General features: G+C 40.7%; 1 protein-coding gene across 6 annotated transcripts in view; it reads right to left on the reverse strand.

The window, feature by feature from the left end:
* The window catches only part of cald1a (caldesmon 1a), a 62775-nt gene that overhangs the window by 15378 nt on the left and 25550 nt on the right, over positions 1 to 21847 (reverse strand). For 3 of the 6 annotated variants that reach the window (XR_005130306.1, XR_005130307.1, XM_037538579.1), the window contains exons 2-8: positions 20301 to 20397; positions 10631 to 10774; positions 7668 to 8040; positions 7525 to 7560; positions 5799 to 6035; positions 4357 to 4448; positions 1154 to 1424 (exon numbers count right to left, since the gene is read on the reverse strand). Coding sequence is in view for 4 of the 6 variants with exons in the window: in XM_037538579.1 (XP_037394476.1) it covers positions 1154 to 1424; positions 4357 to 4448; positions 5799 to 6035; positions 7525 to 7560; positions 7668 to 8040; positions 10631 to 10774; positions 20301 to 20374 (1227 nt within the window). In the remaining 2 variants the exon portion in view is untranslated. Of the gene's footprint in view, positions 1 to 1153; positions 1425 to 4356; positions 4449 to 5798; positions 6036 to 7524; positions 7561 to 7667; positions 8041 to 10630; positions 10775 to 20300; positions 20398 to 20904; positions 21120 to 21847 lie in introns of those variants that run through there. The other 3 variants (XM_017694004.1, XM_037538585.1, XM_037538589.1) reach the window with 3 other exon arrangements.

The raw sequence follows: 21847 nt of genomic DNA on the forward strand, positions 1-21847 counted from the left end.
ATATTCTGCGTAAGATGCAGCCTCCTGACACACGACATCTTATCAACACAGAGCTGGGAAAATAGAGAACTTAAGGACACTGAAGCTATTGAAATATGCAGAGAATGTCTTCCTCTTTCACAAAGGTTACATTCTCAAACAAATACAGACGAGTATTTCTGTCCAAGCCAGGAAAATAAGATATACAAATACCGATGTGCTGTAGAAAAACATTCTGAATGATTAAAGTGAAAGTTCAGCAAAAAAGTCCCTAATCTAGATGGTCAGCCAAGTCATATTTGGCGTCCAGGCTTCAAGATGGCTACTGCTGCTATTTTTAGCTTTGCAATGTGGTTTTTGTCCATTTATAGATAATAGTATGTCATACATTGTCAGAACGAAGCCTATTTGAGATGACTTGTCGACTTGGTTTGAGGTGAATGCAAGATGATTTAGGGATTCAGCAGAATGCTGATTGTTGACATACAAGCTCCTGTTACTGATTAGCTACATTAGCAAATCTAAAGTAGTAAAATTCAGACCCTAAACATCGGCTACATTTGTGGCAAATGTGATTTTATTTTTTGTCAAACTATTCATTTAAATACTCTAGCCCCAGAAATATTTGGACACATCAGCCAAGTTTTTTAAGTTACGTCATAGAACACGGAACAAAATGACACTTGTTTCAGAGAAAAACACTTTGCATGACATCAAACTGGTTATCTATTTGTGTGGAGAAAAAATTTGAAAAGAATTCCAACTAGACTGTGCTAAGGGTTCTGTAAAGCACAGAAATGGAAATGTCAGTAAGCTGTTTTTCCTACAGTGGTGTTGGTGAGCTTGTGTCCACTGGGATCATGAACTCATAAGAGTACAAAGACATTTTGGTTGCAGACCTACAAAGAAACTGCTCAAACTTATCTGAAACAAACCAAACGCCTTTTGAAAAAATACTTTTCATAACAAAAGTAAATTAAAAAAAAAAGGTCTGTTTTAAACAAATGCTGCTTGGTTTGACATTTCGCTTCCTAACAAAGTGGACATAACACATTACGTATGGCACAAATGTCCAAGCACCTTTTGGGGCCAGTGTATAAATGCATTGGGTGGAAATCTCCCGATCAGACAGTGTTGCGGAATGAATGACATGAGTAAAACTGAGCTAACTTACCTCCTCTCTAGCCTTTCTCTCAGCTTCCTCTTGCTTCCTCTGCTTCTCCTCTCCCTCCAGTATCTTCCTCCTCTCCTCCCTCTTCCTCTTCAGCTCCTCCAGCTCAGCCTCAGCTTCCTGCTGCTTCTGCCTCATCCTCTCAAACTCCTCGCTCTCTGTCTCGTCTCTCCTCCTCTTCAGCTCCTCCAGCTTCCTCTCGGCTTCCAGACGCGCTCCCTCACTGTCCAGATCCTCTGCTGCCGGAACTTCGGGAGAGCGCAAGCTGCCACGGCTGAGGTACACAAATGAAATACACCCGCATTAACACAGATTAAAAAGGCAAGAAGATACATATCGACACAAACACACGTATAACATGGTTTTAGAGACACACACACACGCGCACACTTTGGGAATCAGCTCGCTCCTGTCTAAGGTGACAGAGTGAGTCTCCAGTTACAGTGATCAGGTCTCAGGACAGCTAGGAGTAGATGACCGGGGCAAAATACAGCTTCATAATACATGAAAATAACTGCTTTATATATGAGTGTCAATCACACAATCAGAACTAGTAAACTACTGAAATTATTTTCAGTTGACACATTTGCCTGAATGTGTTTAAAATTACAACATGGCACACATTACAGTTCTTCACTACATGGTTACTGTACTGTGCAAAAGTCACAGACTGCCCTTCATTTATTTAATTCTCAGTCAAAGGCATTAACTGAAATTCATTCATTTTTCAGATTAGATATAAAATAATCCACATACATAAAAAAGGGAAGAGTCAAAGGAAAATAAGTTATTAGAAAAATAAGGTGTTTCCAAAACTGGAATTCAAAAAATGATTTAAAGTTGTTAAGAATACAGGACTCCTAGCTATTGTGCAACAACATGGTAGGCCACCCAAACTATCACCAGATAAACACCACTTAAAACATTCATCTTTGAAAGATGACAAAAAACTGGTTGCTGGTATTGTGATAGAAGTGATTACAGGTGAGACTTGGGATTGCAATCAAGTGTAATTGTGAAATGTCTGTAGTATGTATGTAACTTCTGATAAGTCGAGACGGTATGTCGGCACCAGTTTCAGAAAATACATCAGCAGGAAATGCTCGGGGGAAAAAAAATGAATGAATCTTACTCAACTGATCCTGAAATACACTCACTGGCCACTTTATTAGGTACATCTTGCTAGTAAAAGGTTGGACCTCCTTTTACATTCAGAACTGCCTTAATTCTTTGTGGCATACTTTCAACAAAGTGTTGGAAACTTTCCTCAGAGATTTTGGTTGGTTACTTGAGCTACTGTTGCCTTTCTATCATCTCGAACCAGTCTGCCCATTCTCCTCTGACCTCTCACATCAACAACCGCTCACTGGATATTTTCCCTTTTTTGGACCACTCTCTGTAAACCCTAGAGATGGTTGTGCGTGAAAATCCCAGCACATCAGCAGTTTCTGAAATACTCAGACCAGCCCGTCTGGCACCAACAACCACACCACGTTCAAAGTCACTTAAATCACCTTTCCTCCCCATTCTGATGTTCGGTTTGCACTTCAGCAAGTTGTCTTGACCACTTCTACATGCCTAAATGCACTGAGTTGCGGCCATGTGATTGGCTGATTAGCTATTTGTGTTAACAAGCAACTGAACAGATGTACCTCATAAAGTGGCTGGTGAGTGTATAACACTCACATTGTGTTGTTAGCTGTGTACTTCTTTCTGTGAGGTATTAGAGTGTTTCTGCTGTTTAAGCCCGATAGCCTGCTTTTAAATGCTCCTAAATGAAGTGCTTCAATTTAAAAAAGCTCATTTGAGCTGTTAATTTTTTAAAGAGAAAATACTGCCTTAGTATCAGCCAGTGCTGATGATTTCAATATCAGTATCAGAAAAGAAGGAGTGCCACTGTGCCATCTCTAGTGACAAGTAAGACTACTGGGACCCCTTCTCTTTTCTATTTACACCACCTCTCTAGGCCGGGTTATCCGCTCACATGGCTTCTCGTACCATTGCTATGCTGACGACACCCAACTCTATCTGTCATTCCCGCCTGATGACCCGTCGATCTCTGTGCGGATATCGCAGTGCCTCTCGGACATATCCGCATGGATGAAGATACGGCCGTTTCTAACACAACAAGCCACCCAACTCTTGGTACAAGCAGTGGTCATCTCACGCCTCGACTACTGCAATGCCATACTGACGGGCCTCCCGGCCTGTGTTGTAAAACCACTGAAGATGGTTCAGAACGCTGCAGCGCGTCTGGTCTTTAACCAACCAAAACGGGCGCATGTTACCCCACTGCTCATTGAGCTCCACTGGTTACCGGTTGCTGCTCGTATGAAATTTAAAACTCTTACGATTGCCTACAAGGTGTTAACAGAGCAGGCTCCTTCCTACCTGCACTCGCTCCTAAAGGCTTACAGCACAGCCCGGACGTTGCGATCCTCCAATGAACGTTGCTTAGCTTTGCCAAACATTCACACAAAGCAATCAAGACTGTTCTCGTACTTGATTCCCCAATGGTGGAACAAGCTACCTTCCACTGTCAGAGCAGGGGATATTTCGCTCCCTCGCTATTTTTAAGAAACTCCTGAAGACAGAGCTCTTCAGGGAGCACTTACTCTAATCGCCTCTTGCAAATCTAACCACTACCAACCTCATCTCCTTCTTGCCCTCCTTCCCTTCTCTACCCCGCTATTACCCTTTGGCCTCCTTTAAGGCCTGACTAGGTTTGTTCTATGTACCTCATTATTTGTAAGTCGCTTTGGATAAAAGCGTCTGCTAAATATAATGTAATGTAAAAGTAAGAACTTTTGAGTGAGATGTGGTGTCTCATGCATAATGCTGACATGTACATGTGGATCATGATCTGTGAGGAAATTACACATATACTTCATCCTGTATGAATCAGCTAGACAAATTCCTTACAGATTACATTACAGGATCCTCTAGTACATCTAATCCAGTTCAAACAGCACTTATGTCTTCAGTTTAAGGGGTCAAATCACTCATATTAAGCTATACAGTGAAAAGTCATGCTTTCTTTCCTCTGTTCCTTAACTGTAGGACTTATATTTACACTGTTCCCTGTGCATGGCTTAAGTTTTAATCAATGGTATGGCGGTCCATATTAAACCTGCTGAGCACACTCTCAAACACTGGTCAGCGTTAACTGTGTGGTGTGTGAACTATTAGTATCTTATTTCTCACACCTCTGGGTTCTCTCCACCTTCTTGTGCTTGCTGTCCTCATACACTCCTCCGTTCTGCTGTTTGCTCTTCCTTCCCACATCTTCATCCTCCATCTGTCAGTGGAGAGGGAAAAGAACTGAATATAAGGCACTATTACATCACTTATAGCGGGGGCAGGCAAACCACTCAGGGAGAGAATGAGGGAAAGAAGGTGAAACAGTGGGCAGAACAGCACTCGGAGAGAAAGAGCAGGTGAGAACACACACTCTCTTGTCATGCAAAAACAGTGTGTGCTAAACCACATTACACAAGTGAGATGACCATAGAGATCATGACCTGAACACTGTGGGAAGATCAAGGAAGGTATTTGGTGGACATTTCAGTGGGCTCACTGCACTCACACTGTGCTTAGATTGGTGTTTGGATAACTCAGGTTTGGGGGCAAAGCCTCTAGTTTCCATAAACACTGCATTCTCCTTTAGAAAGGGTTAATGTTGGGCTGCACAATGAATTGTTTGTTTTAATGATATAGACAATATGTACATATTGAGAGAACATCTAACATGTGCTTAATTTCCAGGCAAGATGACCATTTTGCTTTTAGTTTTTCAAAGAAATATGCAGGCATATTTTTCCACACCTCTAAAGTCCAGTCTTAGAAGTTGGTTGCATTTTCTGCTTCACATGATACAAATCATTGCAAATGCATTCAGTGATGCTGAGATCTGAACTCTGGGTGACCAGACCACTGTTCTGAGAAATTCTGTGCACTTTCTCTAAATCTGAAGCAGGAGTGAAGTTTAATTTTCTCCTCTTGCTCAAAGATGAAAGCTTTGTTGGTAACAGGTTTGGTGGTCTTGCATGGTTGTTAGGAGATTTTCTCTGTACATTTTAGTAAATTTCTTAATTCTAGTTTTAGAAACTAGTTTTCTTTGACTCTTGCCTTCCTTATGCAATGAGAGTATCTACCTGTTTTCCTCAGAAAGAGAATGTAGTTAATGGCTGACATAAAAATTTACTAAAAGTTTACTGTGAGCATCCTGACTATTTGTCACATGTTCCAGATGAGATTCTGTGGGTGCTATGATGAATCAAGTCATTTCAAGTGTAAATAATAATATAAATTTATATTATAAATGTAAATAATAATAGTCTTTGACCATGTCACATTAATGGTTATCCAGTATGGTTTAACCATATTTGTAATTCATATAATTAAATTAATTGCAAGACAAATCTGTATATCTCAGTATAAATAAGACATATGGTCCATACTGTGCAGCCCCAGATGGTCTGATGGTTTCACATTAAGAAGGAGAATCAAAATGATTTACAATGTAATTTCAATTAACTTTGAAGTCAGAGAACTCATCCTCTAAATATTTAAGTGCAATTAGTTGTTCTCTGGGACTAAACCCCCAAGGCTTTAATTATCCATCTTCTATGAGCATCTGGACGCTTACCAAACCTAAATCATTGTTTGCAAACTCTCTCTCTGGTTTCTCAGAGTCAGCTGTCTGCATTTCATCAGCTGCGTTCTGCGTAAGCGCCTCTAACTCATTCTCCTCTATTTCCTCTACATCCTCAATGACTTTTGCAGTGTCCTCCTCCACTTCGTGCTTTGAAATGACTGTGGAATCAGTTGTGTCTTCATTTAAAGTCTCACACTTTTCACTTACAGCATCCTGCTCAGTACTGCCCTATGAAAGGAATTGGGATACACATGGTTTATGTTGCATAGAATTAAAGTGAAAGTTTGATGATCAAACATACATAAATGCTTCCTAAACCCAAATCTAGTTGATCAGCCAAGACAGGTTTAATGTCTGTAGTTAATCACTATGTAATGGAAGCTTACAGTCACTAGTTAGAACTGTGCAAACTACATGTCCAAATCAACAAACCCTGTTGAATTGATGAGTAATCTCAGAGTCCAATGTAGTTAAAGAATGAAAGTTTATGCACACCAGTAAGTATCACGTAACCTACATGTCATTCTTGCTTCAAATGTGTTGAGTTCTTAAATAATCTACAAATTTGCTTATTTGGCTTCTGACACTGTATGACATACTGTTAGCTATAACACAAAAATGGAGAAAAGTGCATACAAAAGTGAAGCGTCAAAATGGCACTGACCATATAAGTCTATCTGAATTCAAGGTGAAGGCAAAACTGACCATTTTGACCTTGTTAGTGTCCCTGATCATATTATGTGGCATTCATCATAGCATACCATTTAAAAGACAAAATTTATGTTTTGTTTCATCTGATATTAATCTATCTATCTATCTATCTATCTATCTATCTATCTATCTATCTATCTATCTATCTATCTATCTATCTATCTATCTATCTATCTATCTATCTATCTATCTATCTATCTATCTATCCACACACACACACACACACACACACACACACACACACACTCAAAAGAGTCTCTACATACGTCACATCCAGTCACAAGCACAACATTTGTCGTTTGTCATATCACTATCATGATATTTAACAGCTTTGTCCAATAACACATTTTACATCTATATCGTACAGCTCTGCCATATGCCAGTAGCTGAATTCAGGGATGTGCATTGTGACTAATTTTGATATCCGCTAAATGGTTCAACACTGGATGCAGATGGAGTCTCGTTATTTTCTACAGGTTCAATGGATCAGGTGTCAACTGTCTGTCAGAGAAATACATTTTAACTGTTTCTAGATCTAACTTTGGCCTAGCCTATTTTGCAATAAAAGCTGTGGTACCTCTAGCAGTAGCAAAGTATAACATAACATACTTTTTCGCAAATACAAGCAATGCTATCATATTTTAGAGCTTCGTAAAACACAAAATCAGCTTTTTAATGAACTTTTGGTCTGTATATCTTCTTTGTCTTCCTGTAATGTAATGGAATGAATATCTAAAATATGAGTGCTGCTTAATAACACTTTAATAAGCAAATGTTACTGTTCAGCATGATGGAGTTTTACGTTATTAACTGCAATAGCAGGTCAGCTAGCTAGCTGCATTACAAGCATCCGTGTGTTTTTAAAACAAAGTTACTCAACTTCAAACACTAAACATGCCTTGACTGATAAACTACATTTGAAGCTAGAACCAAACTGTGAATTTGATTTTTCTCCGTACAATTCCTTTAAGTGAGTGAAAATTAGAGGAACTCAGGGCAGCCATACCTCATCTTCTATTTTAGGTTTTTCCTCAGTGGATTCCTAAAAGTGAACAATGGTCATCAAAAGCCAACCAAACTTATGGCAGCAAAAGATTGCATTATACCACACAGATGAAACCCTGAGAGGGAATGATGAAAAAAACACACCTGCTCTCTCAGGTAAGACCTCCTTGGCTTCTCCTCCACCACCTCCTCTTCTTCTTTCTGCTCTTCCTCCTCCTCTTGTGCAGCCTCCTCCTCCTCCGCCTTCTCTTTCTCCTGCTCTTTGCTGTTGACTGCTGGCTGCTCCTCCAGGCCATGGTGGAAGGTGCGGCGGGTGCTGGAGTGTTCCTCGATGCTGTAGTGGGAGGAGTCAGTGGACTCTACCTCCTTCTGTCTGTCTAGTGCCTCCTTCATCCTTTTCTGTCTGCGCTCTTCCCGTTTGGCCAGGCGCTCCAGCAGGGCCTGCTCTTCATCATCTCCTTCACCAGCCTGGCTTGAGCTGACCACTGAGCTGGACACTGTCTCTGTGACAGTCACACTGAGAGCAAGACAAAAGCAGAAACAGGGAGATTAATGAAATGCATATTAAAGAGAAAGTTCAGAGGAAAAAGCAAATTTACCCAGCTCTCTCCTTACTGCAAACAGAGTAGACCATTTGCAAGAATCATGTTGCACATGTTTGGGATCTAAAGCTTGCTTATTTAGTCTTGCACTGAAGGTATGAGGCTATTGCAGCTAACAAGTAAAGCAAGCTTATGCACACTAATTAACACTGCATGCCTAAATCATAGCATGCTTGCCCAAAACTATGTTGAGTTATTAAGTTTCAATCTCAAATAGACTTGCTTATGTGGCTTCTGACCCTATATGACATACTGCTATTTATTAAAAAAAGAAAAAAGTACAGGCAACAATCAGGTTTCAAGGCAGCTGCTTCTAGTGTTTTTGGCTACTTGCTAATAATAAATGCTATTATTACCAGAAACCACCAAAGCAAGTAGCAAAACCCAAAGGTTTACAACACATTTATTATACTTAGCACAGATGAAATGTGCTTGGTGCAGCTAGCCAAAAGTATACCTAAAAATGACATATATAGTGTGGTGTACATTTTAAGACATCCTCGGAGATTTACACACCAGAAAAAAATGACTTTGGTCTCTGGAAAAACACAAGTATAAAAATGTCTCAGCTCTCGTTTATCAGGTGAAACGACTTCAAGCAAAATGGTTTTGGAAAACGTGGGATCAGGTTAAGCTGTCAGATGATAAGGTTTGCGTGACATTCACAAACGCATTCCTTTTTACTAAATTTAATTACAGTTTTGTGGACAATTTAAAGATGAAAACATACTAAAAACACAACTTTTGCTGAGCAGTGCATTTATTATGTTCTTTTATTTGTCTAAGATTAAGCTCCAACTCACACGCTGACACGCAGTTTGCTTCTTTGTCTGCTTCAGTGTTAGAAACCGCCTCAAAAGTGTAAGACAAAAAAGTGTTGTTACTATTATTACAGCCACTATTATTGCAGCACTTACTATTATTATTATTATTTTTGCTATATATGTACAATTTAGCCTGTGGACATATTTATATGTACATATAAAAACCTACATCTGTGCATTTTGTGCATATGTAGCAGTACACTGAAATCTTGGTACCAGCCCGTTTATTCCATGTGCAGTTGTCTACTTCACACACACAATAGGCCATTGAGTCCCTTTCCTCAGTGAAGAGTCTGCTAGCAATTTGGAACAGGCCCGCTATTTCCTCTTCCCCCCTACCTTTGTTAGGCAGCCTAACTGGCCCGCACTGGACTGTCACAGTCCCAGCCCGGTTGCCACATGCATGCCACTGTAGGTTAATGTAGTCTGAGCGCACCACTTGGCACAGGTTTCTCCCAGCATCAGCACAATTCACAATAGAGGCAGCTACACCCGCTCACATGGAGGGGACACTTGCAGGCTGCTGCGATAGACTCTCTTGTGTGCGAAAGCATTCTGGACTACAATGGCACAGTGTCAGTGTACGTCAGTACGACCCACTGCTTCCACATCACTGACCTGCTACAGGAAGTTATTTATAACTAACACAGAGCAGGGCTGAGGGTTAGACTAAGAGACAGAGAGCAGATTTACACACATAACGATTGTTTCAGTGTGCATGTGTTCTATCAATGAAAGCTAGAGTTTCACACATGCATTATTAAGAGAGAGTTCTGAAATATGCAGAGGATCCAGAGTCCACCTGTTTGTGGGTCACATTTGGACACACACAGCTGCAGAACGGGCAGATCACGGACTCACGGTATGCCTGGGCATAGGCAGATAATAAGCAGATAATAAGAAGATAATATACAATGGCATATTATTTCCTGCCCAGTTATATCTGTGCACATCTGTGGCATGCGAAGGTTATTTATTTTAAATATAGTGTATTAGGGGTATGGTGTATGGGGGTATGGGCTGAAGGACCTTTATTTTATTTATTAAGACATCACGTATGCAAGCGCCATTTGTTTATCTAATTGTTGCAACTGCAGCGGACAGTCTTTGAGCCACCCTGGGCCTTGTGGTCTGAGGTTCCCTGAAACCCCTGGAAGTCAGAGGCTCTGGGCAGTGGCAGAACTGGCCCAGTCAGTAATCCATCCCTGCCAAAAAACAGACAACACCTGCATTTTTAAAATCTCTTTCTCATTCACCCAGTGTATTTCTAACTAACTATCATTCCTAATTCTCTCAGTCATCCCACTGTAGCAGCACTTGAGGAAAGTCTAACACTCCAGGGAGGACATCGAGTGACCCCTAGTGTTCAGGTTCACCCCTAGATTTGTTCCACAGTGCGTTCTGCTTGGCCTGTGCATTGCTAAGGCCATAGATGGATTTATGGCACTGTTCTCATCCCAACCATAATATATCAAGTGTACATGTTTTTAAAACTGAAAGCGCTGAAATTAAATACTAACAGGTGCTTACACCAGAACTGCAAGCACATTTTTGTGCATAAAAAATCATTACCTCAACAGCTTTTTCTAAAAAGGCTACAGAAACAAATAAATATATTAACAAATCCTTGTTTTGACAATGTACACAAACTTTTGCATATGACCATGTATGTGTAAGATACCTGTGGCTGTTGTGTAGCTCCACACTCTCGGGCGGATTTGGTGCATCCTCGCTCTCTTTGCTGCGCAGACGCTCTTGACGCGCTCTTCGTCTGCGTTCACGAGCTGCCTCCTCCTCATCCTCTTCATTCCGCCGAAAGGCCATCCTGGAAACACACATACACACCCTCAGTGACAGTGATGTGACTTTAGTGAGAGAAGGTAGGAGTCAGGGCTGAAGTCTTGCTGGCAGACAGCATGTACGTCACAGCCATCACTGTTATTGCTGCTGCTGCTGCTATTAGAGGTGAGCGGTTGCTGGATGTCAGCTGTGTGTGTGTGTGTGTGTGTGTGTGTGCAGATGAAGCTTGGCAGCTGATGAGAGGAGCTGGACACCAATGTGGCTAAGAGCCCATACAACACAGTCAGAGCTTACGGAGGAAGACTTTTCTTCTGTGTAACTTGAACAAGCTTTTAATTTTTCTCTTTCTTTCTCTTCACTATTTTTCTGGTTATGATCATTCCCTTGTCCAGTGATCCACACACAGGCATGCATTTTGGTACCCAAGACATATAACCAACTCTTCCGGAATCAACAGGGGTGCATTGATATGGGAATAGTGGTCAATATCTGATGTACAATATATATTTCATGGTGGTTTTAATTTGTAAGTACAATTCAAAATGTTGGTGAAACAAGCAAAAACATGATTTTGACCCATTAAGAGCAGAGATGCAACTCCCTTCCCCGATCAGACAAGTTTGGGAAAAAAACATAACACATAACCATTTGTGTATATATTGATTTACATTATTTACATTATAACAGGTATTTCTATATATTACAAATGCAATAAAATTAAAGAAATGCAGACATTTTAACACAATAATTTAGTACTGGGTAAATGTTCAAGTACAATATGTCATCAAACATCAATCTGAAATACCAATCAAATCTAAACATCTGTCTGCCGATACTGATACGTTTCTGATAATACCACAGGTGTGCTTATCATTTTTGAAAACCGAATTACATTATAATTAAAATTAACACATATTCAGTTACCATTTAAAAATACCCAAAAAACCCCCCAAAACATATTGAGATTTTACATACATTGTCCATAAGTGGCTTAAGGCTGAAGCTTTAGTATTAGCAAGAAGACAGTTGCTATTTTAGATTAAGAGTAGCCTTAACTTGTAGTTGTTAATGCTAAGTGGTTCACAGAGACAGTAATTTTATTCCAAATCACCTGGAAAACGCATGACAGACCATTACAAACATTCAAAATGCAATGTCAGTGTATGAGGACTGTGCATGCCTTGAGAGCTGCAGTCCACACTGTTGGACCCTGCTGTGGTCAAGAATTCTGCTGTAACTGCTGAACAACAGCACAGTGCTAACGCCCAAGGAAGACCAGAGGGAGAGTGACATCATTAGAGAACTCGCTTCTCCCTTTATGTAAGTTCTTTGTTCTGCCTCCCTTTCTCGCTCTTTATTGCATGCACAGTCAAAAGAAACAATATAACATTTTCAGAATAATAAAAATGATTTGATCTTATGATTTGTGCTAAAATGCATTTCATTCCTAGATATAAACTTCCTTTAAAATACAAAGAATTAAGGCAAAGGAGGCAACTTTGAAGAATATCATTCCAATTTTTATGGAAGACAGCAAAAATAATGAAAAAGCTTCTGTGTTTACAATGCACAATATGTGTTTGGGAGGGTCTATTAATATAAAATTCTGCAAATTCCAACATAAAGATGGTATAAGAACCAGATACTGAGGGAACATTCCTGGCCATCAATCCCCAGCTTGCTTCTGGACCCACAGTTCCACCAAGCCCAATCTAATATCCTCTCCGCAGCACACTGCCCGTCTCCAGGTGTCCAGCAACACTCAGCTCCCTCTGCTTCACCACCACAATAATAAATCTCCACCAGACAGAAACAACACCGCCTAGACGCTGCAATAGCTTTCAGGTGGGTCTCTGCATTTTTCAGAGGCTGAAACATGTTCGGTAGTTTGTCTAAGCCGTGCAGCCGACGCCTGCTTGGAGCTTCGCGGATCTCTGCATGTCTTCAGCACACATAGTTATTTAGGTTAGCCAAGCATGTATTCCATATGGAACACATCATGTGGTTGAGTATAACATTAATTGTTAAATAGCTTCTGTGGTGAACGCCAGACAGTAGGAGGCTCGTTTCACTGAATTCATAAAATCTGCGAAGGGAGAAATGGTTCTGGTGTGGGAGATGATGCTGATATGAAGCTGATTTTGTACTTCATTAAGCAACAGTGTGAACAGCAACATGGAGGGAACACATGGACACATCCAAACAGCCAACACATTAGCGCTCCCAAATATTTTCCTTTTGTCCAAACATCTCAGAAAGGCCACTGAAAACAGTTTGGGAAAGACCCCTGAGAGCGGGGTCTGACAGACAGAGAGAGAGAGAGAGAGAGAGAGAGAGAGAGAGAGAGAGAGAGTTAGAGAAGGGGGGGAGCTCTGCTACAAGGCTGCCCTATTCCCACACTCGCCCACCCTTCCACCCTCCTCCTCCCTCTCACCCGCTGACACAACACTCATCTATTATTTGCTTATCCTTTTTGGCTTCCATTGCTGTATTATACCTGAATATAATGTATTTAAGTGATCATTTTATCATTCTTTTAGGACTGTTGGACTGATCTAAGTCTTTTATGTACATACATTACTGAGCAAAACTGGAAAAAGGCACCAGAGATAATTATATTTAAAGGGACCATATTTAACATTACCAACATTTTTGATTGTCCAAAAAGCAAAGTTTGTCCAGTTATAACATTTGCATTATTTTATGCATTAGTTTGTGTTTTTTTTTTTGTTCTATTTCCTTTCTACATGTCCATTTTCCCACCTCTCTTTATCCCTTAAACAGACTATTTCTGTTACTTTGCCTCTAAAACTGATATATGTACATGAGCTCTGGTTTGAATTGCTCAGTACTGTGCTTCCTTCAAACAGGTCTAGGGTTAAACACTCCTTTAATGTCAGTGTAAATGACTGGGGCTAAATTCCTGTAGGCTAAAAAAGAGGGATGTATGTAAATATGCTGGTTTTTGTAACCTCACGAAAACAGTGAACTCAAAATGCACTGTTTTTACAGCTTGGTTTCCATATTTGGACTGTTTGGACTAAGCAGCGAACAGTATATTTTGAAACAGAGTTTACATACTCACTAAACTCTTTTATTTTAAAAAGGCATATATTTTCCATGATATGAGCCCATAAAAAGCTATTTCATTGAGCAGTTTGTGTTTATTTGCTCAGAAAAACAGAGAAAAATGTAAAATAATATTAATACAGTAAGTGGTGATTTTATGTCTGTCAATGTGTTCATTCACCCATTTCTAAACCTCTGTGTTTGAAAGCCTAGTACTAACAGTAATTATCATCCAGTAGCTAATAAATGCTTCAGTAAGTTGAATCAAGCAAGAAATTTGGAACCAAATCTGTATTCTTCAGACTTTTTACTGTTTTTATTTGTATTTAATCTGTAGTTATGTATTTAATCTGTAGTTAAGACAAGGTATGCATAAAACAAAGACCCTCCTATGTCCAATAGGGCCTTTTCGCCTTGAAACACCTCTCCTTACACTTTGTTTAACCGTTTATTGCTCATATCTCATTGACACAAAGCCAGAGATTCAGCTTAAAGTGTGACGTCTGAACTGTTACAACCCTTCTGTGTTTGTAAGTAGAACAGGACTACGACTGAGGATGATTTGAAGCAAATAGAAACGTCAGAAGCGCAAACTATTAACAGAATTTAAACTAAATCTAAATACGCTTAAATACATGACTGTAATTATGTTTTCCTTTCTCTCCTCTCTCTTTTCTCTACCCTCTCTCCTCTTCTCTTTTCTCTATTTCATCTCTCACACATACTCTCTCTTTTCTCTAGTCCTTTTCTCCTCTTTGGTCTGTCTCTTTCTTTTCTTTTTTCTGTACACTCTCTTTCTCTCTCCTCTTTTTTCTCTACTACCTCTCCCCTTTTACTGTACTCTCTCATCTCTCTCTTCCTTTTTCTCTACCCTCTCCTTTTTCTGTTATCTCTCCTCTCTCTGCTCTTTCCATACTCTCTGCTTTTTTCTCTACCCCCTTTCTTCTCTGTCTCTTCTCTTTTCTCTACTCTCTCCCCTCTTTTCTCTACTCTCTCTGCTTCTTTTTCTCTACTCTTTCTATCCTCTTTTCTCTCCTCGCCTATCTCTCCTCCTATTTATACTGTCTCTCCTCACTTCTCCACCTTCTCTCCGTTTCTCCACTCTCTCCTTTTTCTTTTCTTTACTCCATAATTCTTTTCTTTTCTCTCTCTCTCTCTCTCTCTCTCTCTCTCTCTCTCTCTCTCTCTCTCTCTCTCTCTCTCGGCTGTAACGGTGGCTACGGAGTGCAGAGTGGGTTTGGAACGGCTCATTCACTGAGGATGGGTGTTATTTCCTGAGCTCTTCCTGACCTCTCATGGGAACACAGCACAGATGTGTGGTGCCAAAATGGTTGCAGGGTGAGAGATGTAGTTACACATGAACTACACAAAGGAACTACACAAGAAATCGTACCATCTTCATATCTAAACGGGGAGATGGAGTTATGAGCAGTAAAGAATCAACTGGTGAATTTCTCAGAACTGAACACATTGTCTTTCAGACTCTCTAAAACTGTCCAGAACATTCCATTAGAACAGTCAGCGGAGATGCAGAAACAGCAGTCAAAACATTCCAGAGTGTGTGTATGTTGAGTGTCACTGACCCGAGTCCACTCTGGATCACACTGCTCCATCACTGGAAAGGCCACGACGCTCACAGAGCAGAGAGAGAGAGCGGAGAAAGAGAGAGAGAATGAGAAACAGAGGGAGAGAGAGAAAGGGACAAAAGAAAGAGAGAGAGAGAGAGTGTAAAAGGGAGAGGGAGAAAAGGAAGAAAACTGAGAGAGAGACAGGATAAGTAAAGGATGATTAAAAATGAGAGAAAATGAGAAATAGGGCGTGACAGAACACAGCAGAAAAGCAGTTAGAAAGAGACAAATAGGAGAGAGAAAAAAGGGAGCAGGTGAGAGAATCAGAGAGAGAAAGAAGAAGGCAGGGGAGAGAGGGAGAGAAGCCTTAGAGGACTAATATAACTGGTTGATATAATCATTTAGTGTGTTGGGTGTAACTATGCATTGTGACTTTGACATCATGATATCACAATGCAAAACAATAGGTATTGTTGAGAATGGACAGTCAATTCATTATGCTATCTAATGCAACGGCATTGTTTGTACACCAAAGTTTGCAACAACCAACACCAATCAACACCTCACTGACAGCTCACAGCTGTTGGTTCCTCAGTAACATGATCACAGTCATCATTTCTCATTGTTTTCTGTTCAAAATATTGGAAGAAAATATTTAATTCAGCGTTGTGAATTGAATCAAATCAAATCAAATCGTGGGCTGAGTGTATCATTACAGCCATATTTATAGTCATTCATGCAATAATCTGCAGCACAATACTACTACTACAGTAAATAAGGCTATATATGAGTAGGCATCAAATGTACAGTCAGAGAGACCCTCACTCTCAGCACTGCTAGCCAGCCAGACTGACATAAGACAGAGCACCAGATCAGTCTCTCTCTCTCTCTCGCTTCCTTGCTCTAAAGTGGAGTTAATCTTGGCTGGCTGAGATGGAGGAGTGAAATGGCACTCATCAAGCCTTCATCGCCTGATGGAGTTCCAGCCAGGCTGGGGTGCCAAGTTGTTCCTGCATGAACAGGCCTTATCGTTCCTCTCTCACTAACCTCTCTGCAATAGTGACCCAAGCAACGCCAACATCTGCCTGTATGCAGTTCCAGACACCCACTTGAGCACTTCCGCCGAGACGCAGCAGCAGTGCCAGCAAGCACTAGTCATGTAGAAGCACTTGGCTAAAGGACAACACTTATTAGACATACTCAAATCTCAAGTCTGGGTACAACTTTCATACTTTCACTCCATGTTGATGGTTGAATGGAGGTGGCTAATGAAACGGCATGTGGTTCGACTAGCTCTATTATGAACACAAATATGAACTAAAACTGCGTTTGCATAAAATAAGCAATTTACCTTGGTCAGATTGTGCTTTACTCAAGGGTCGAAGGCAGAACCGAAGCAGTACCAGAAATTGCTCTTGAGGTTTTCATTGTGTAGAAACATAATAGGTTAAAAAGATTCTGATATATATGGCATAAATATGGCACTTGGCATAAAAAACATAGTTCCTCCTGTAAAAACATGAAGCAAAAACTGCAGTAGTCTTATGCTACATTAGCATAATAAAATGGTGCCTTATTATTTCATCAAACACAGGCCCAGGATTTTGGGAAATGACACCATGTACTGTAAACCAACTTCTCTCCTGCATGGCACCACACTTTCAGAAAAAAAAGAAAATACATACCGGGCAGGAACTTGACACGTAACCCTAACAATGCACACAATTAACCAAGGTCCAGTATTCTGGCCAATGATAACATGGGTGTTAGCTATTGAAAAGAATACGCAGGACTTATAGCAGCGAATTTGCTGGGAATAGCAGTGAGTTGGGCCTGCTTATTCATTACCCATGGTGCTTTGTGACAGCCGCATCAATCACTCCTCAGCAGCTGCTGTCCATGTTTGTGAAACAGTTTAAAAAATGCAGCATTCAACGAGGAACGCTGATGCAAAATCGCTATTTGAGTTCCTGCCATCAGTGTTTATGGGAGTGCCTCTTTTCCTTAAATGGGCACGAGGCTGCAGAAAGAGCTGGAGTTCAGAGCGCTTCCCACACACTGCCGTCTCTGAGCAGAGTAAGCTATCCCACTGACTGACTCCACGGGATCTAAAGCCTGTCAAGAACGAGTTGAGAACAGGAGCAAAAGCAGCTGTCAACAGCAGATGGCCATAAGCTCGTAAAGGCCCCTCGAATATTGTACTCATATTCAGAATGCAGCTGAAAAACTGGCTCTACACCGTCTCTTGCTGATCAAGTATTACAATATTTGATAGTGTCAGTAAAGAAACAGTTATTACAGCAGAGACATTAAACAGAACTATATGGGTGGCTGTTTCACGACATGTGCACACTTTATGAACATCTGTCAGTTGCATAGTTAACTGCTGCACATGAGCCATAATAAAATATCAGGTTAACTGGATAAATACAAAATTCCTTTCTGAAGAAATGTCTGTCCAAGTATCAGCACTCATCGCAATGAAGCCTTGTTTTGCTAGGTGCAGTCTAGGGCTGACATTATTTATTTTAGCAAGTTATCTACTGAATATTGTAAGGATTCATTGAGTAACCAGAGTTTTTTAAAAAAGGTCAAACAAATAAAGAGTATAATGGCAAAGCAAGTGAATGATTACATATCCTTTCAAAGATGTATCAGTCTTAAACACACAGTAACAAAACCAGCCTGTTTAATTCTAAGGGATAAAAGAGGTCAACAATGGTCATGTACAAATGAATTAGGCCCTGTGACTGGAAGGTTGCTGGTTCGATCTCCAGAGCCGACAGTACGTGACTGAAGTGTCCTTGAGCAAGGTGCCTAACCCCGGACTGCTCCCTGGGCGCTGCAGATAGGGCTGCCCACCGCTCCGGGCAAGTGTGGTCTCTCTGCTCACTAGTGTGTATGTGGTGTTTCACTTCATGGAAGGTGAAATTTCCCCATTGTGGGACTCATAAGGGTCACTTAATCTTAATCTTAATTATGTAAGAAAAGTAAAAAAATGAAAAAAGATATGGGCCGTTGAATCCGTTAATCTTGACATCCTTGACAAAAACCTGTGCTGCATAAAGCAGAACTCATGAGGGCTGTTTCCAGCGTTTTAAGAATGGGCTGGGTTGTAAAGGCCACCAGATGTACAGTAACAATGTTAGAGCTGAGAGAAAAAAACAAAAGGCTAACATCTGTGAACACAGCCCACCCAGCAAAGGCAGACACGTAAAGATTATACATGAACATGCAGAATTTACATACCATCATAACTGAAGAAATGTGAATGAGACTTTTGTATTAAACATATGCTAGATCAAACAGCGAACATGCACGGAACAAATCTGGCATAACTGTTAGCTTTGAGGCTGTGACTGTCTGTTTAAAGGTCTCATCTGGAATGTAGTAAAGGAAAGCTTAAAGTGATCAGGCTTCAACTGCAAGTCACTGTCTGTGGGACGCCTAGCCTTTCAAAATGGTTTTAATACAAATGAGCATGTTTTGTCAATTTGCAATAACTTAAATGACATGTAAGACAAATATGGGCCCTTTTTCTCCCTGAGGTCAACTTATTTGTGTGAATTTATGTACCAAAAACAGTTACAGCTCATTTTAGCATGACCATTTTCCAAACTCTCCTTATCTCGTACAATTCAACAGCCTGTTGCCGTTACTGTGGCCGACATATGTAAATTAACTCTGTTCTGTTTGGCTACTCTGCATTGTGACTCAATCAAACGGCAGTCCAGGCCGAAACACACTAACTTCACAGTGAATGGGTGATTCACTCCTAAATCACAGGAGGCATGTATATCTCTTTGTGACATCACAAAAACACTGTATTAAAAACAGGCTGTTTTCCATCATGGTTTCCATATATGGACAGTATTGACTGGAGAGTGAACGGTACATGTTAAAATTTTCAGATATATTTTGAGGAAAACAATGATTTGTGACAACATCAGTGACAGTGCTACCTCGATGCTACAGATGTCTCACGCTCATCAGCACTCAAACCTTTCAGGTGTTTAAAACAAAAGATTTTCAATCTGTGCTTTTAACTACAATACGGAAATCATTATTTAGGCAAAATCCGCTCTTCATATGAAGGAAGACGCTTTTAAGAAAACGAAGCTAGGTTCAAAATATAATCAAGGCGGGCCGTTTCCTGCATAACTCTTCACATAATTCATGGGTCACACATTGGGATGTGATGTGAATTTTATCTCAAGAGGCCGGCAATATGGAAAAAAATATAATTTTGCAATACTCCAAGGAAGTACATCACATTTATTTTTTCTGACATCTGAGCAATCGAACTGAGAAAAAAGAACCAGCGGTGTTTCATTTTAAAAAATAATCAAATACTGCATTTGCAATGATTTTTGTTCAATATTTCACAGACAGTTTTGCACTAAATCCAGGCCTAATTTTGCTCTCTTCATAAGAAAACATGCAGTTGGTCAGTTTTCTACAAGTACTGATGATATCCACAATATGTTCAGAAAAGCATATTGTATTGTATTATACTGCCCAGCCCTATTTTATCCATTTATTTTATTTGCACATACACATTAGTGAAGATTCTATTCCAACTAAATATTTTTTCACTATATTTTATTTATTAACTTTTCCCCTAATCAAAACGAATGAAGTATTAATTTCCTTGTTTATTCTTGCCAGCAAAATAATATGTGTGAGTTGGGTGAAGAGTAGTACCCCCAAAGTAGGATGTTCACTTTGGTTCCTCAAAAATTCCCAAACAGTCCAAAACACTAGTTTTATGTTAACAAAACCATTTAACTGTGCTGTCTTAGGGCTGAATCAGTGCTGCATAAAGCACAAGCCTTTCCAAAAATGCTTGTTCTGGCTCTAGTGTGGCAGCAGTGTGAAAGGTGATGTGACTAGCCTGTGTAAAAATGATGTTACCTCTCTGCTTCCAGCCGCATCTCCTCTCGCTTCTGCCTCCTCATCTCCCTGCGCCGCTCAAAGTCGTCATCCATGGTTCAGTCCTAGAGGTGCGGCCCTGCGAAAACAGCAAAGGTCTGTCAGCTTACCATAGACAATGATGCAAACACGACCGTGCTCGATTATGTCAAAACCACACATTATGCCATATGGTGTTGAAGGAGGCTTCTGCATTCCGCAGCTTCCCTCCCAGTGAACGTGTTTGCTTAACCCTTTTAACAGAGTCACACATTCACATATGCAAGACATTTCCAGCCACTTTTTCTTGCTGGCTTGACATCAAACAGATCACAGAGTTTATTTTCGCGCTAGTGCTTTAAAATGGAAAACTGGGGAGGCGGGGGAAGAAAGAAGGAGAGAAAAGAGAGCGAGAGCACTAGAGCTAGAGAGAGTGAGAGAGGCTAAGGAGAGGATGTTAGCACAGGATGTTCACTCAGCCAGGCAGAAAGACCCTCACTAAATATACTTCTGGGTACGTGACCAAAGCGCTGGACCACCCAAGAGTTTCTGGAGTGGGCTTTCAGTCCTGATGGGCTGCAGTCGGTACGTGTAGAGGCTGCCATACCTTAGCAATAGCGACGAAAAAGCCTCGGAGCAGTCCGGTTTGCTTTGCTCTCACACCATTCCTTTTCTTTCCCTCTGTACTATGCTTTCTGTCTCAGCACCACTCCAACACAAAGAGCTCCTCTGGCTCAGCCTTTCTCTCCAGCTGCTGCTCCACCAGAAAAGGCAAAAAAGCCAGCCTCTTCCGTTCCCTTCCGTTCACCCTCCCTCTCTTCCTCTATCTCTCTCTCTCTCTCTTTCCCTATCCCTCCCTCTCCGGGTGCAGACAGTATGGGCCTCCCTTCTAACCCTCCCTTTCCTTCTTTTTCTCGCTCTCTAATTCTCCCCTTCACTCCTCCCTTCCCCTCTTACTCTCCCTCCATTTCTCTCCCTCGTTCCTTTTGCCATTCCCTTTCTGTCCATGTGAAAGTGAAATACATTTGAACGTGCTGTCAGTATATTCCAATACATGGATAAAATATATTGTATGGATCTCTGTCTGTCTGTCTTTCTTTCTCTTTCTCTCTTTTTGTCTATTCTCTCTCTACCTACAGCTCTTTGTCTTTGTCTCTCTCTCTCTCTAATTCTTGCTCTCTTTCTCTGATCTCTCTCTCACTCTATCATCTTTCTCGCTCTTCTTACTCTGCTGTCTCTCTTTTAGTCTGTCGTCTCTCTTTCTGTTTTACAATATTTTTTGTCCCTTTCTCTCTCTCTCTCTCTCTCTCTCTCTCTCTCTCTCTCTCTCTTGCACTTTCTCTTTTCTTCCTCTGTCTCCTGCTGTCCTTCCCTTTCATTCATCCTCTTCCCTCCCTCTCTTTTGCCTTTTGCTCTCTCACACACTCCCTTTCTGTTTTTTTACTGCTCTCTGTTTTTCTCTCTCTCTCTCTCTCCTCTATCATCTTTCTCGCTCTTCTTACTCTGCTGTCTCTCTTAGTCTGTCGTCTCTCTTTCTCTTCTACAATCTT

Source organism: Pygocentrus nattereri, chromosome 1, assembly GCF_015220715.1.
Source record: "Pygocentrus nattereri isolate fPygNat1 chromosome 1, fPygNat1.pri, whole genome shotgun sequence".
NCBI lineage: Eukaryota > Metazoa > Chordata > Actinopteri > Characiformes > Serrasalmidae > Pygocentrus > Pygocentrus nattereri.